At 48.6% G+C, this 16,458-nt stretch overlaps 1 protein-coding gene and 1 pseudogene across 1 annotated transcript; one reads left to right on the top strand and one right to left on the bottom strand.

The window, feature by feature from the left end:
- Positions 1-4,628: 4,628 nt before the first annotated feature.
- Positions 4,629-6,823, bottom strand: LOC120838020 (annotated as a pseudogene).
- Positions 6,824-6,826: 3 nt separating this feature from the next.
- LOC115331983 lies at positions 6,827-8,785 on the top strand (the record flags this gene model as incomplete). Its single annotated transcript, XM_040207749.1, has 1 exon — positions 6,827-8,785. A coding segment is annotated over one exon (1,959 nt), but the record flags the coding sequence as incomplete, so codon positions are not given.
- Between the last annotated feature and the right edge of the window lie 7,673 nt (positions 8,786-16,458).

Here is a 16,458-nt window from a genome sequence, read left to right as displayed (position 1 = left end):
GACACTTCGTTGACGCATTGTTTGACTCGCTTCCTACGAGGATCGCCAGCCTGAAAGCGGCTCAAGGCGGCCCTACTCCGCTACTGAGAAACGTGCCACATCCATGCTTCAGCATGAACACGTGAAATTATTTTCTTTCGAGATCTGTTTTTTTTTTCTTTTCCTTCATCACGTTTTTTTTTTGTTGCTTTAAATCAAAGCCAAATGAATTAAAATATTTGCGTGAAACCCCAAGCGTCTTGCGACATGCTAAATATTGGAAGGTTCATTCAGACATCAAGTGTTTCAATTGGTATAGCTTCATAAGGAGCTTGCTGCAGCTTGCAGAAGTGGCAGGAAGATTTAAGGAAGGAATAATTTTTGTGTCCGACCAACATTTATTACCACGGAATCACAAGCCGCTGTTGTGTTTTTATTGTGAACGTAATCTATCGAAAGTGCAGAGATAACCAGCAATTGAATTGGTAGCGGTGAGGAAGCATTACACGCAAACAAGAAAATGCGTAGCTTCCCGCGCACACCGTGATTGGTTTCGCGCTACTACGGAAGCAAGCGCGTGAGTTCAGCGGCTGAACTCCTCTCAGAAAAACGCACGATAATGCGGAGCCGGCGGCGCGTGGGCCGCCACGCCTAGCGCCTTGATTTCGTAGATTGAAGGAGCGCTCCTCTAGCGGTCGGTGGAGTCTGCCGATGGGTCAGCACAGACATCAGCCTGTGCCCAGCGCTGCATAATGGCGGCGCATGCTCAGAGGAGCGCTATCTCGGCCCCAGTGTCCGTCGGCAGATGTCGCACGCGCAGTCCGGAGCGCACCGTTCCCGCGCTCTAGACAGGTTTGATGCAGCCTGTACGTGCCACATGTCATTCCACCTCACGAGGACAATGAGTACGTGTGTGCTTCAATCTCCGACAATAAGCTCTCGTTCACAATAATTGCATCGTATATACCACCTAAATCGAAATTTGAGAGAAAATGCCTAGAAAACATTCTAAATACGGTACCCCCACCTCACATTATAACTGGCGATTTTAATGCGCATCACCATCTATGGGGTAGTGTTCGAACGACTCCTCGCGGGAGATGCCTTGCTGATATAGCTCACATTCATAACTTTTTTCTCCTGAATGATGGAAGTCCCATCTACCTATATAGGACAAGTGGCAGCAGTTGCCTTGACTTGACATTCGTGTCATCGAGCTTGGCATCATCTGTTGCCTGGTTCACAGATGTAGAAACGCGCGGCAGCGATCATATCCCAACCTACACAATAATTCACGATTTTGTCAAGAAACAAAAAGGCAACATAATCCAGCGAGTGAATTGGTTGGAATTTGAAGAGGGAATGAAAAACAAAATAATGAATAGCCTCCACGAATTTGAGAGTGCAATCATTTCTTCTGCAAAATCATCAATGCACAGCTACAAACTTCCAGCTCATCGAACAGTGATCGACGCCGAGTATGAACATCTTCGTGCAATACGACGGCAAGCAGAACGGCGCGCTAGACGATCTAAACTTAAGGAGGATCTTCGAGCGGCAAGAAGACTACAAAAAAAAGATAAGTCGTCATTTCGATAAACTTGGCCAACGCCGATACCGAGGATTTTGTGCGAACATTGATCCTCGAAAACCACTCAGTATAATATGGATAATATCGAGGGGACTTAAAACACCTCCCCAACAATATCACCCATTTCGGGCACTTTCATTATCCATGAAATGCCCTCAGAAAACGATAGCGGATGAATTCTGCGTTTTGCTCACAGCAAGTGCAACCCAACCAGCGAATACTCGACTGTATAGGGTCACTCGACTATATAAAGGTGGCGCTGATAATTGTCTTGACGATCTGTTTACCTTAAGAGAACTTGACGCTGCGCTTGCGTCTTTAAAACCCAACTCATGTCCTGGTCTGGATGCCATCAAATATGCCTTTCTAAAACATATGGCTGCTGATGTTAAAAACTGGCTGCTAAACTTTTTTAACCAATCATGGACAGATGGAGAGGTACCTGACTCGTGGAAAAGAGCAAGAATTGTTCCTTTGCTAAAACCTGGAAAGTCGCCACTGCTTCTCTCGTCGTATCGTCCTGTCGCACTTGCAAGTTGCGTAGGAAAACTGATGGAAAAAATTATCAATAGGCGCTTAGAATGGTATCTTGAGCAAAGAAATACGTATTCGAAAATAATGCATGGTTTCCGTAGAGGTCGGAGCTCAATAGACTCTGTTATCGACCTTGTTACTTACGTAGAAGAAAGAGCAAAGCGCAAAGTCACAGTTGCGGCATTCCTCGACGTAAAGGGAGCGTTCGATCGTGTCACACATGAGGCTGTCCTCCAAGCACTTTTAGAGGTTGGTATAGGGGGGCGTCTCTATGCATGGATAAAGAGTTACCTCACAGGACGCTCAATTTTCATGACGACGCAAGAGGGTGATACAGCCGATCACTACGTCTACCGAGGGGTTCCTCAAGGAGGCGTTTTGAACCCTACACTATTTAACCTTACACTCATTCGACTGGGCCAAGTGCTGCCATCCAACGTTAACGCGTCATTATATGCAGATGATATATGTATATGGGCCTCTGGTTCTACTCGGGTGCAAGCAAAAGCAAGAATACAGGTTGCATTGAGAAGACTTCAAAAATATCTTTACCTTCGTGGCCTTGAAATCTCTGCCGCCAAATCAGCCGCCATCGCTTTTTCAAGGCGTAACATGGATTCATATCCCCTACGTATCTGTAACCAGACAATTCCATACGTAACTAGACATATGTTCCTTGGAGTATACATTGACAGGGGATTGACATGGACGACTCATGTCGCTTATTTAAAAAAGAAGCTCACAAGCTTTGTCGATCTCTGTCGTTTTATTAGTGGCACTACGTGGGGCGCGACAGTACCGGCTCTCCTCCGTCTATATCGAACTCTTTTTGTAGGCTTGCTGCGATACAGCCTGCCCGCAATACATGGCCTATGTCAAACTAATGTCAATACAATCAAAAGCGTACAAGCGCGCGCTCTTCGTGCATGACTTGGACTTCCGGCTTGTACCTCGACCGCTGGCACAATTGCAGAAGCTCACGCTACACCGGTGGAAGTTTTGCTTCTGCTGGAAACAGTTAGAGTCCACTTAAGGCACATTACGAAACATACTAATCACCCTCTCTCTAATATTGGCCTTCAATGTCAACACTCAAGCTACTCTAAAGCTCTGTTCCAAATAAGAGCCCACTTTCCAGATAATCTTGCACCGGCAAAGATTTCAATAGTACCCCCATGGAGGCTTCCCGTGCCTGATGTCCCAGTGGACATTAAGGGAATCAGGAAGAAAGCAAACACCCCAATCTCCGTAATTATGCAACTTGTATTATCGAATATACTTTGTGATCATGCGTCAACAACTCATGTTTACGCTGATGGGTCAGTAAGTTCGAATAGCTCAACAGCATGTGTGGTTATCCCAAGTCACTTAACAACGAAGACATTCAAGCTTAGCCACATGACGTCATCTACGGCCTCTGAATTAGTGGCAATTAATCAAGCACTTGAAAGGATCTTCCCGAAGCCGCCCGAACACTGGACAATATTTTCGGACTGTAAACCGGCACTACAAGTGATATCCATATTTATGAGACATAATCAAAACGATCAAATCCTTTTTGACGTTTTACTGAATCTTAAAAGATGCTTCGACCTAGGACACACTATTAAATTTCAATGGATCCCAAGTCACTGTCACATACCTGGGAACGAGGCAGCTGAAGCTGGTGCGAAATCAGCCCATTTCTTAACCCCCAACGTCATGGTGCCGTACTGTCAAAACGACATACGGTCTCTCATTAATCACTACGCCTTCACCGAAACAAGAAGATTGTGGCATACTGCGACCTATCATCAGTATGGACCTCTCTACGCTTTGGATCCGGATCTTTCATTCCACACTCCAAGTGATATGCCACGGCGGACAGAGGCAGTGATACATAAAATGAGACTCGGTGTAGCGTACACACACAAGTTCCGTCATCGGATTGGACAGGTCACAATTCACCTAAGTGCCCAAGTTGTGACTCCATTGAAACAATTCATCACATCTTATGTGAATGTGTCATCTACGACGCAGAAAGGACACAACTCAAAAACATGCTAGCATGCCTAGACAACCGACCCTTCTCCGTGACTACAGTGCTTGGTGCTTGGGACAATCCACACAAAGAAGCCAAGGCCACAAAAGCACTAGTAATACCCCTGTCAGACGGCAGCTAAAATGGCATTTACACCAAATGACATTCAGTGTAAATGTCATTTAGGCACTGCCACACGGCAACTCAAATGGCATTTAACCTTTAAGTACAAAACGAGCGTGTTGGTAACTGTAATTAGACATGAGGAAGAAACACAGAAAGGGGGGACGGACAACGAAGACTTCCAACTAGCAACAACATTTATTGACCCGAAGTTTGCATATATAGGTGAAGGAGGGGAGGGTGAAAGACGCTACACTGGAAAGTGGGAAAGCGATGGGGGAGAGTGTAGAGCCAGGGAAATGAGGGACGATCCCGTGGGGTAGATATCTAATCGCTCGGAGCCGCTGAAACGAGGGACGTCAGCTCTGGCCCCAGGAAGTTTATCTCCCTCCTGGATAAGCCTATGGACGGGGATCCGAAGTTGCTGCGACTGTAGTGCATGGCGAAGGCCTCCATGATCTCTCGTCCGTATCTTGAGGCGTGACCTCCAATCCTGGTGGTCGAGGGAAGGTCGGCCGAACAGGGTTCGCTGCACTCAGAGGTGTGTTTCGCAATCGGGTGGTAACAAATCTCCGAAGTGTCGGAGGCGGCTTTCTTGATCTCGTTTGCATGTTCCCTCACCCGATCGTTTAGGCATCGGCCCGTCTGTCCGATGTATTTAGCACCGCAGGACATGGGAATCGAATACACGCACTCTTTGCAGCAGGTTACATAATTGGTCTGGTGCTTTTTCTGGCACGGGGGCGCTGGACCGGGGTTGTTGACCTTTCTACAAATAGAAGCTACTTGCAGGAAAATACAACGTTGGTGTTGAAGCCGAGCGCAATAGATTTCAGGCGATGTGAGGTGTTGTGTATGTAGGGGATGCACGCAAAGCGTGACTTAGGAGGGAGGGGTTTGGACTTCTGCCCCGCGACAAGTCTTTTGATTGTTGTTTCAATCAGGTCTCTCGGGTATCCTGCCTTTATGAGGCGACTAATCTGCTTGGATAGGCTGGGGGCGGAAAGGTGCTGACAGGATTTAACCTTTGCCGAAGCAACTAGATTTCGAACGATCCCATTTTTTACATTCCTTGAGTGTGAGCTGTTGAAAGGAAGAACGGGCTTAGAGGACCTCTGCTGGTGAGCCCAGCAGATACCTTTGCTAGTTGGGACCAACCTGAGATCCAGGAACTGTAAACCCTCAGGGGAGGGGGCCTCTTTGGTGAACGTAAGCCCATGTGAGTTCTTCTGGAACACGGTCTCTATGGCTGCAGAGTCAGAGATGGCGGAGTGTAGGATGAGATAATCGTCAACATAACGAAAAACCTTCGCATCGGGAAAATCTCGTTGAAGGTCCGCCTGAACTTTGGCGTCAACATAAAACAGGTAAATTTCGCTGAGGACGGGAGCCAAGCAAGACCCGATACAAACGCCGGCCCTTTGTATGTACACTTTACCCTCATATTCAACAAGCGTTGATTGGAGATACAGTTGTGTCAATTCGAGAAATGAGGACAGCGAGACGCCACATGAGTTTTGAAAGTCTATGACACCTGTCTCGTGGATGGCGTCAGAAATGAAGCCCAGGAGGGTCTTCACATTTAGGCTATAGTAGAGATCTACAACATCGAGCGAGAACGCTCTTACAGCTTCAGTGCCGGCGTGTAACTCGTCCAGCACGGGAAGGAGATCTTCCGAATTCCTTAGTCTGAAAGGTTGGGGGAGCTCTAACGTGCCGAGATGTTTCTGCAGAAACTTCGCCAAAGGCCTCTGCCAACACCCCGTCTCGGATACAATGCTGCGGAACGGCACGCCTGGTTTGTGGGTTTTAGCGGAAAAGAAAATAGAGAGGTATTGCTTCGCTGGAGCAAGAACGGCACTTTTTAAAGAAGGGAGGTTGGATGAATCGCACATTGCCTTCACCCTGGACCTGAGGGATCCGGATGGCCGCGTTTTGAGGCCGATAAAGTTCTTCTTTAGGGCCTCGTCGGATTTCTCTTGCATTTGTTGTTTGTTCAGGATGACGAACTGACCCGTTTTGTCAGCTTGAAGTAAACTCAGCTCACCGGCCTGAAGTTCTTTGATGACTGGCGTAGAGGCGTTTTTGGCTCTCCTGCTCCCCCCGTGGAAGCACACAGCCCTTGTACCAGCACCGATGAAGTCTTGACGGCTATCCTCCGGGATCTTGGCGGCGATCTCGTACACCGACGCCAGTTCGTCGACTCTGGAGCTGTTCACGGGTGGGGCAAATTTAGGTCCATGGGCGAGCAGGCTTTCCGTGGCCGGAGACAACGTAACCCCTGACAAGTTGATGGGGGGCTCTGGTTGGGCCTTGGCTGACACGTCTCCACCGTTCCTCAGGTGACGGAGAAAATGGTTCCAGGAGTCTGACAGCAGGGTGCTGGCCGACTCCTGTAGAAACCTGAAGGCTGCATGGCGATCATAGTTGGGTCCCAGGTGTCCGCACATCACGGAGGACAGGAGTTGCTGCATGACTCGGAGTTCATTAGAGATCTCGTCCCGAGCGATCTGCATCACCCTGTGGTTTGCTTGCCAGTTGCTTGAATCAAATCCCATGATCTCCGTCACCTGAGGAACGGTGGAGACGTGTCAGCCAAGGCCCAACCAGAGCCCCCCATCAACTTGTCAGGGGTTACGTTGTCTCCGGCCACGGAAAGCCTGCTCGCCCATGGACCTAAATTTGCCCCACCCGTGAACAGCTCCAGAGTCGACGAACTGGCGTCGGTGTACGAGATCGCCGCCAAGATCCCGGAGGATAGCCGTCAAGACTTCATCGGTGCTGGTACAAGGGCTGTGTGCTTCCACGGGGGGAGCAGGAGAGCCAAAAACGCCTCTACGCCAGTCATCAAAGAACTTCAGGCCGGTGAGCTGAGTTTACTTCAAGCTGACAAAACGGGTCAGTTCGTCATCCTGAACAAACAACAAATGCAAGAGAAATCCGACGAGGCCCTAAAGAAGAACTTTATCGGCCTCAAAACGCGGCCATCCGGATCCCTCAGGTCCAGGGTGAAGGCAATGTGCGATTCATCCAACCTCCCTTCTTTAAAAAGTGCCGTTCTTGCTCCAGCGAAGCAATACCTCTCTATTTTCTTTTCCGCTAAAACCCACAAACCAGGCGTGCCGTTCCGCAGCATTGTATCCGAGACGGGGTGTTGGCAGAGGCCTTTGGCGAAGTTTCTGCAGAAACATCTCGGCACGTTAGAGCTCCCCCAACCTTTCAGACTAAGGAATTCGGAAGATCTCCTTCCCGTGCTGGACGAGTTACACGCCGGCACTGAAGCTGTAAGAGCGTTCTCGCTCGATGTTGTAGATCTCTACTATAGCCTAAATGTGAAGACCCTCCTGGGCTTCATTTCTGACGCCATCCACGAGACAGGTGTCATAGACTTTCAAAACTCATGTGGCGTCTCGCTGTCCTCATTTCTCGAATTGACACAACTGTATCTCCAATCAACGCTTGTTGAATATGAGGGTAAAGTGTACATACAAAGGGCCGGCGTTTGTATCGGGTCTTGCTTGGCTCCCGTCCTCAGCGAAATTTACCTGTTTTATGTTGACGCCAAAGTTCAGGCGGACCTTCAACGAGATTTTCCCGATGCGAAGGTTTTTCGTTATGTTGACGATTATCTCATCCTACACTCCGCCATCTCTGACTCTGCAGCCATAGAGACCGTGTTCCAGAAGAACTCACATGGGCTTACGTTCACCAAAGAGGCCCCCTCCCCTGAGGGTTTACAGTTCCTGGATCTCAGGTTGGTCCCAACTAGCAAAGGTATCTGCTGGGCTCACCAGCAGAGGTCCTCTAAGCCCGTTCTTCCTTTCAACAGCTCACACTCAAGGAATGTAAAAAATGGGATCGTTCGAAATCTAGTTGCTTCGGCAAAGGTTAAATCCTGTCAGCACCTTTCCGCCCCCAGCCTATCCAAGCAGATTAGTCGCCTCATAAAGGCAGGATACCCGAGAGACCTGATTGAAACAACAATCAAAAGACTTGTCGCGGGGCAGAAGTCCAAACCCCTCCCTCCTAAGTCACGCTTTGCGTGCATCCCCTACATACACAACACCTCACATCGCCTGAAATCTATTGCGCTCGGCTTCAACACCAACGTTGTATTTTCCTGCAAGTTCAAATTAGCTTCTATTTGTAGAAAGGTCAACAACCCCGGTCCAGCGCCCCCGTGCCAGAAAAAGCACCAGACCAATTATGTAACCTGCTGCAAAGAGTGCGTGTATTCGATTCCCATGTCCTGCGGTGCTAAATACATCGGACAGACGGGCCGATGCCTAAACGATCGGGTGAGGGAACATGCAAACGAGATCAAGAAAGCCGCCTCCGACACTTCGGAGATTTGTTACCACCCGATTGCGAAACACACCTCTGAGTGCAGCGAACCCTGTTCGGCCGACCTTCCCTCGACCACCAGGATTGGAGGTCACGCCTCAAGATACGGACGAGAGATCATGGAGGCCTTCGCCATGCACTACAGTCGCAGCAACTTCGGATCCCCGTCCATAGGCTTATCCAGGAGGGAGATAAACTTCCTGGGGCCAGAGCTGACGTCCCTCGTTTCAGCGGTTCCGAGCGATTAGATATCTACCCCACGGGATCGTCCCTCATTTCCCTGGCTCTACACTCTCCCCCATCGCTTTCCCACTTTCCAGTGTAGCGTCTTTCACCCTCCCCTCCTTCACCTATATATGCAAACTTCGGGTCAATAAATGTTGTTGCTAGTTGGAAGTCTTCGTTGTCCGTCTCCCCTTTCTGTGTTTCTTCCTCATGTCTAATTGCATTTAACCTAAATGCCATTTCGGGTAAACAGAGTTCCCCAAACTCATTTACGGCTCGCAAAGCGTACTCTCGATGGCAGCGCTCGACACATATTACGGGATTGTTTTAAAAAAAGAAGGCATATATTACGGAAACAATTTTTACATCGTTTTAATTACGAAAATAATTTCTTTAGTGCGTATTTCGCACGCACTTTACGTTCCTAATTGTTTAACCTACTCACGACTCCAGTTACCCAGTAGGCCTAATGGCTCTGAACCGCTGAACTTGTTGTGTGCTCGCCTCGGTCGGCTCTCGGTTCGTTGGTTCCACTTGCGATGCGCTCCTCATTTACGCGTTTTTACGATATCGGAAGTAGAGCACTATATAGCTCCTACGGAGCAGAGTAGCGCAATCCTTTGAACCCCGTGTTTTGCCGACAACATGGCCGACAGAGCGGCTCGGCGCGAGTCACGTGGTACTCAGGGTTCCAGGAGGCGGCCCGCCCTATGGGAGAATACATGGAGATCGATACAACACGGCTGATTAAAAAACTAACGGCGAGTTCACATTTTTCAAAACTAGCCTGTCGTGAAGTTAGTAAAGCGCTAAACACTTTATCAAAGTTTTAATAATATCGGATGCGTGTGCAAATTTTGAGAAGGCAATTTCCGAGGCAATGGCGTTTGAAGCAGACGATTTTTGCTCGCAGCGGAGATGGGCTTTTCGGGTTGGCCGGAGCGGGTCACGTGAATGGTGTGACGTCGCCGTGTCGTCTGCTGCATGATGCCGCTCAGGCAATTTTTTAAAAAAAGTTACGTCCTTGTATGGCACAAAACTTATCGCATATTATTCTAAAATGTTTCATTATTATGTCAAAAATGATTTCCATCCCGCACATCCCCACAAAACTGAAGAAACAACGATTTTCTCACGTTCCCCATGCATTTCTGACCGCAGTTGGAACCCCCGGGCGTTCGCCGCTAGTCGCCGAGAGACGGCGTTCTAGATTGCGCTACTCTGCTCCGAAGGAGCTATATAGTGCTCTAATCGGAAGGAGCGCCTGCAGACAAAAAAAGGCGACCTGTCCCGCGAGACGTCGGTACTCAAACTATGCGAGACGAGCGCCTCGAATGGTCTTCGGTAGCAGAAGCGGAACGGCGGGTTCTGCACCGGCCTACGGGCGATTTGAGAAGCCCTCCGTTTCCTCAAGATATACGTCGCGCTCCATCACAATACCGAAACCTCAAGGAACATTTTTGGGTAAGATATAACTTTAACGGTGGGCATAGCCAACAGGAGCACGCAAAACAATTATCGGAGCGGACGGCCGCCTAGTATTCGTTTTGTGTGAGTGGGTCGTCGCAGCGCTGCGTACCTCGAACGAGTTCATTGCACGGCCGGCTTGGTCGTGGTTCATACTAGCTGACTTCGCCTAGCAGCGCTTTAAATTTCGCGTTTGTTGCTCTGGCAACAGCTTGCGAAGTTGGCTGAATCTTTACTTGGCTGCCGCGAAGTAGAGATTCTGGGAAGAATGCAATACGACAAAAACAGTTTACTTTTCTTTAAGTGGTACAAATCTTGTAAATGCCCTGTTCTAATAAACGTAGTGTAGGTATTCGTCACCCCGACTCTTGACCGGCTTTTACATTCCCATTGACATCCTCCAAAAAGAAATAAAAAGAAATGCTGCGTGAAGTCAGTCTCTCAATGTTTCTATTTCTAGCTTTCTTTGATGTTGGATAATCCCATACTGTTTCAAAGCGAAATATGTTACGTGTGTTTACGTGATACGTGCACAATTTTATTCCAAAACATCCTAAAAATTGTTTAATAATGCACTGCATATATACATTGAATACAGTTGCTGCACAGTTGCTACTTGAGATATTTACGTGTTCCAGAAAACATCTGCTGCTGGGGGCCACCATAGAAGTAGGCAAAGTAGTGAGCTGGCTAGATTACAAAGGAATCTACAAGTTCCCAGGATCACTGTCTCTAAATAAGTGGCAGTTTCTTGCAGCCATGGCCACTTTTGTGACATTCTCCTCACTTGTTTTCAGACGTGCAGTGTAAAAGTATCGCAGAAAGCAGCCTGGGTGAGGTACCTTCTAGAAAAGCAGCAATAAAATAATTGTGTGAGGCTGACGATGACAGTCCAATAGCCAGCATCAAGGCTGTCACTGGTATTTACCCCAAGATACCCGAGACTAGTGGCAATGTCAGTGATGATGCCACAAGTACCAGAACAGGCCGACGAAGCAGTGGTATAAGGGCCGGCACAAACAGTAATGTGCAGCTGAGCTGACAAGAGTGAAAAGGAAAAGGCCACATAGCCATAGGAGCTGTTTCGGCTTGTTGAAGCAGCCCGACATGCCCCACTAGAGCACTCGGAAGATGCGAGTCGCAGTAGCAGTGCCACGAAATGTTGGAGAAGCAACTGCTCGCATTGCGCAGAAGGTCGAGTGGGTAACTACGTTCAGTAAAGAAGGCGGTCATCGTCTTAAAGACGAAAATCGATTTCGTCGCTGCAAATCTTATGGAGGCGAAGGAATTGTGAGAAGGGAATAGAGTTGATTTGGGATCTAGGATGGATCAAGGAGTAAAGAAGGTAGCTATGGCTGTCAGTGGGTTTATAGTGCACAAAGGTGTGGAACCTGTGACCGTCACTAGTGACTTTTAAGTCTAGGAAGTTGACAGCGCATTTCGATATCAGTGAGGTAAACTTGAGGGAGGGGTAGGCGTTGCAGAGTGCAGACCACCACGTTTCCACCCTTATCGGCTGGCTTGGTTACGAGGTTAGTGCGTTTTCGAAGGGAGTTTAGAGCGGTAACTTCTTGTGGGGTTGCGTTGCGGTATTTAGAGATTAGTTTGCTAGAGGAGTTGGCAAGAATGCTACGACATGCTTTGATTGAACTGTCAGTTTCAGGGTGTTTGGCGGGAAGCAGGGTCCGGATAGTAGTCTTTGGGTTAATGGTGTCGAACATGGTGCGATTAAAGTTAGACGGATGCTGGGTGAAGTGGGCATCTAAAAGTAGGCATCAGAAGAATTGTTTGCTGTCCACATGTAAAAACAAAAAAGGGTAAGGTCGGCTTTGAAGTGCAGGAACGAAGGACGGGCCCTTCGATAAGATAACGTGTTCAGGGGCAGTGAGGGGTAAATCGTCTCGTATGGTGACATCATCAATGCGTTGGACGGCAGCCTCATCATTTCGGGGCAAGAAAGTGTATAGTTTCCTTGATTTACAGGTGAGACCATCGGCATAGAGATATGAGTTGACTTCCAGAATTTTGTCAACAAGTTTGCATGAGTGTGAATCGAAAGATGAGTCAAGGGACTTGAGGAGTCTTAGCGACGGTGAGCGTTCGGCGTAACTGGGCACAGTGGTCATTATGATATCTCAGATGTGCCTTCACTAGCTGGAGAGCAGCATTATCTAATATTTGTGGCACTTTTGAAGGGCCGGAGGAATTCTCATTGGCAGGTTGTAAGGAGGGCCGGTGTGTTTGCACGCAAGACATGTCGGAGTGCCGCACGGCGTGGTACCAGGGAGCAAAGTCTGAGGCTTTGTGGTCTGGTAGCTGCATACTGGAAGGGATCATAAGTTGGGCTTCGATAGGAAGTTAGGGTGGGTGCTTTAGAAATAACTGTAGAGTCTACGAGGTGGAAAGTCGTTTTCATGATTAGTTTGCTGAGCCTGGACACGGAGGGACGGAACTAGATGAGGGAATTTCGGAATGGTTGCTGCATACTGGAAGGGATCATAAGTTGGGCTGTCAATAGGAAGTTAGGGCGGGTGCTTTAGAAATAACTGTAGAGTCTTTGAGGTGGGAAGTGGTTTCCATGATTAGTTTGCCGAGCCTGGGTATGGAGGGATGGAACGTAAAGATGAGGGGGTTTCGGAATGGTTGCTGCATACTGAAAGGGATCGTAAGTTGGGCTGTCGATAGGAAGTTAGGGCGGGTGCTTTAGAAATAACTGTAGAGTCTACGAGGTAAAAAGTGGTCTCCATGATTAGTTTGCCGAGCCTGGGTATGGAGGGATGGAACGTAAAGATGAGGGGGTTTCGGAATGGTTGCTGCATACTGGAAGGGATCGTAAGTTGGGCTGTCGATAGGAAGTTAGGGCGGGTGCTTTAGAAATAACTGTAGAGTTTACGAGGTGGAAAGTGGTCTCCATGATTAGTTTGCCGAGCCTGGGTATGGAGGGATGGAACGTAAAGATGAGGGGGTTTCGGAATGGTTGCTGCATACTGGAAGGGATCGTAAGTTGGGCTGTCGATAGGAAGTTAGGGCGGGTGCTTTAGAAATAACTGTAGAGTCTACGAGGTGGAAAGTGGTCTCCATGATTAGTTTGCCGAGCCTGGGTATGGAGGGATGGAACGTAAAGATGAGGGGGTTTCGGAATGGTTGCTGCATACTGAAAGGGATCGTAAGTTGGGCTGTCGATAGGAAGTTAGGGCGGGTGCTTTAGAAATAACTGTAGAGTCTACGAGGTAAAAAGTGGTCTCCATGATTAGTTTGCCGAGCCTGGGTATGGAGGGATGGAACGTAAAGATGAGGGGGTTTCGGAATGGTTGCTGCATACTGGAAGGGATCGTAAGTTGGGCTGTCGATAGGAAGTTAGGGCGGGTGCTTTAGAAATAACTGTAGAGTTTACGAGGTGGAAAGTGGTCTCCATGATTAGTTTGCCGAGCCTGGGTATGGAGGGATGGAACGTAAAGATGAGGGGGTTTCGGAATGGTTGCTGCATACTGGAAGGGATCGTAAGTTGGGCTGTCGATAGGAAGTTAGGGCGGGTGCTTTAGAAATAACTGTAGAGTCTACGAGGTGGAAAGTGGTCTCCATGATTAGTTTGCCGAGCCTGGGTATGGAGGGATGGAACGTAAAGATGAGGGGGTTTCGGAATGGTTGCTGCATACTGGAAGGGATCGTAAGTTGGGCTGTCGATAGGAAGTTAGGGCGGGTGCTTTAGAAATAACTGTAGAGTTTACGAGGTGGAAAGTGGTCTCCATGATTAGTTTGCCAAGCCTGGGTATGGAGGGATGGAACGTAAAGATGAGGGGGTTTCGGAATGGTTGCTGCATACTGGAAGGGATCGTAAGTTGGGCTGTCGATAGGAAGTTAGGGCGGGTGCTTTAGAAATAACTGTAGAGTCTACGAGGTGGAAAGTGGTCTCCATGATTAGTTTGCCGAGCCTGGGTATGGAGGGATGGAACGTAAAGATGAGGGGGTTTCGGAATGGTTGCTGCATACTGGAAGGGATCGTAAGTTGGGCTGTCGATAGGAAGTTAGGGCGGGTGCTTTAGAAATAACTGTAGAGTTTACGAGGTGGAAAGTGGTCTCCATGATTAGTTTGCCGAGCCTGGGTATGGAGGGATGGAACGTAAAGATGAGGGGGTTTCGGAATGGTTGCTGCATACTGGAAGGGATCGTAAGTTGGGCTGTCGATAGGAAGTTAGGGCGGGTGCTTTAGAAATAACTGTAGAGTCTACGAGGTGGAAAGTGGTCTCCATGATTAGTTTGCCGAGCCTGGGTATGGAGGGATGGAACGTAAAGATGAGGGGGTTTCGGAATGGTTGCTGCATACTGGAAGGGATCGTAAGTTGGGCTGTCGATAGGAAGTTAGGGTGGGTGCTTTAGAAATAACTGTAGAGTCAATGAGGTGGGAAGTGGTTCCCATGATTAGTTTGCCGAGCCTGGGTATGGAGGGATGGAACGTAAAGATGAGGGGGTTTCGGAATGGTTGCTGCATACTGGAAGGGATCGTAAGTTGGGCTTCGATAGGAAGTTAGGGCGGGTGCTTTAGAAATAACTATAAAGTCTTCGAGGTGGGAAGTGGTTTCCATGATTAGTTTGCCAAGCTTGGGTATGGAGGGATGGCACGTAAAGATGAGGGGGTTTCGGAATGGTTGCTGCATACTGGAAGGGATCGTAAGTTGGGCTGTCGATAGGAAGTTAGGGCGGGTGCTTTAGAAATAACTGTAGAGTCTTCGAGGTGGGAAGTGGCTTCCATGATTAGTTTGCCGAGCCTGGGTATGGGGGGATGGAACGTGAAGATGAGGGGGTTTTGGAGTGGTTGCTGCATACTGGAAGGGATCGTAAGTTGTGCTTCGATAGGACGTTAGGGCGGGTGCTTTAGAGATAACTGTAGAGTCTTCGAGGTGGAAAGTGGTTTCCATGACTAGTTTGCCAAGCCTGGGTATGGAGGGATGGCACGTAAAGATGAGGGGGTTTCGGAATGGTTGCTGCATACTGGAAGGGATCGTAAGTTGGGCTGTCGATAGGAAGTTAGGGCGGGTGCTTTAGAAATAACTGTAGAGTCTTCGAGGTGGGAAGTGGCTTCCATGATTAGTTTGCCGAGCCTGGGTATGGGGGGATGGAACGTGAAGATGAGGGGGTTTCGGAGTGGTTGATGCATACTGGAAGGGATCGTAAGTTGTGCTTCGATAGGACGTTAGGGCGGGTGCTTTAGAGATAACTGTAGAGTCTTCGAGGTGGAAAGTGGTTTCCATGATTAGTTTGCCAAGCCTGGGTATGGAGGGATGGCATGTAAAGATGAGGGGGTTTCAGAGTGGTTGCTGCATACTGGAAGGGATCGTAAGTTGGGCTGTCGATAGGAAGTTAGGGCGGGTGCTTTAGAAATAACTGTAGAGTCTTCGAGGTGGGAAGTGGTTTCCATGATTAGTTTGCCGAGCCTGGGTATGGGGGGATGGAACGTGAAGATGAGGGGGTTTCGGAGTGGTTGCTGCATACTGGAAGGGATCGTAAGTTGTGCTTCGATAGGACGTTAGGGCGGGTGCTTTAGAGATAACTGTAGAGTCTACCAGGTGGAAAGTGGTCTCGATGATTAGTCTGCTGAGCCTGGGTATGGAGGGATGGAACGTGATGATGAGGGTGTTGCATGGTGGTTTAGATCTTGGTTGGGGAAATAGAGCGTTGTGTCGCGAAATGTTAGAGATGCGACTGCTCACATTGCACAGAATGCTGAGTGGGTAGCTACTTTCAATAAAGAAGGCGGTCATCGTCTTAAAGGGGCACTCAGGTGGATTCCGAGATCGTCTATTTTATGTCATAACTCAATCTATGGACTCTAAGCATCCTAAGAAACCCGAAATTACATACAAGGGCGGTCAATCTCGCTATTTAAAATTCTATTAAAAATTGCGGCATGCCCTCCTTTCTGCGCTGTGGCGCAGAACGCCAGAGGGTGCCATCGGACGGGAAGGCAACAGGGGAGGGCACATGACAGCCCATTACGAATAATGGCTTCCCGGCACACTAAATTTTCAAACATGTGCGCCTTTGAAAAATCAGTCCGCCGAGAAGCCGTCACTTGTGACTGGCTGTCGCGTGCCCTCCCATGCTGCCTTCCCGTCCGGTGGCACCCCCTGGTGTTCTGCGCTACGACACAGGAAAGGTGGCGTGCCAGAATCTTTAA

This window comes from Ixodes scapularis, unplaced genomic scaffold, assembly GCF_016920785.2.
Source record: "Ixodes scapularis isolate PalLabHiFi unplaced genomic scaffold, ASM1692078v2 PGA_scaffold4__175_contigs__length_147842914, whole genome shotgun sequence".
Lineage (NCBI taxonomy): Eukaryota > Metazoa > Arthropoda > Arachnida > Ixodida > Ixodidae > Ixodes > Ixodes scapularis.
This window is presented reverse-complemented; position numbering and strand designations above follow the sequence as displayed.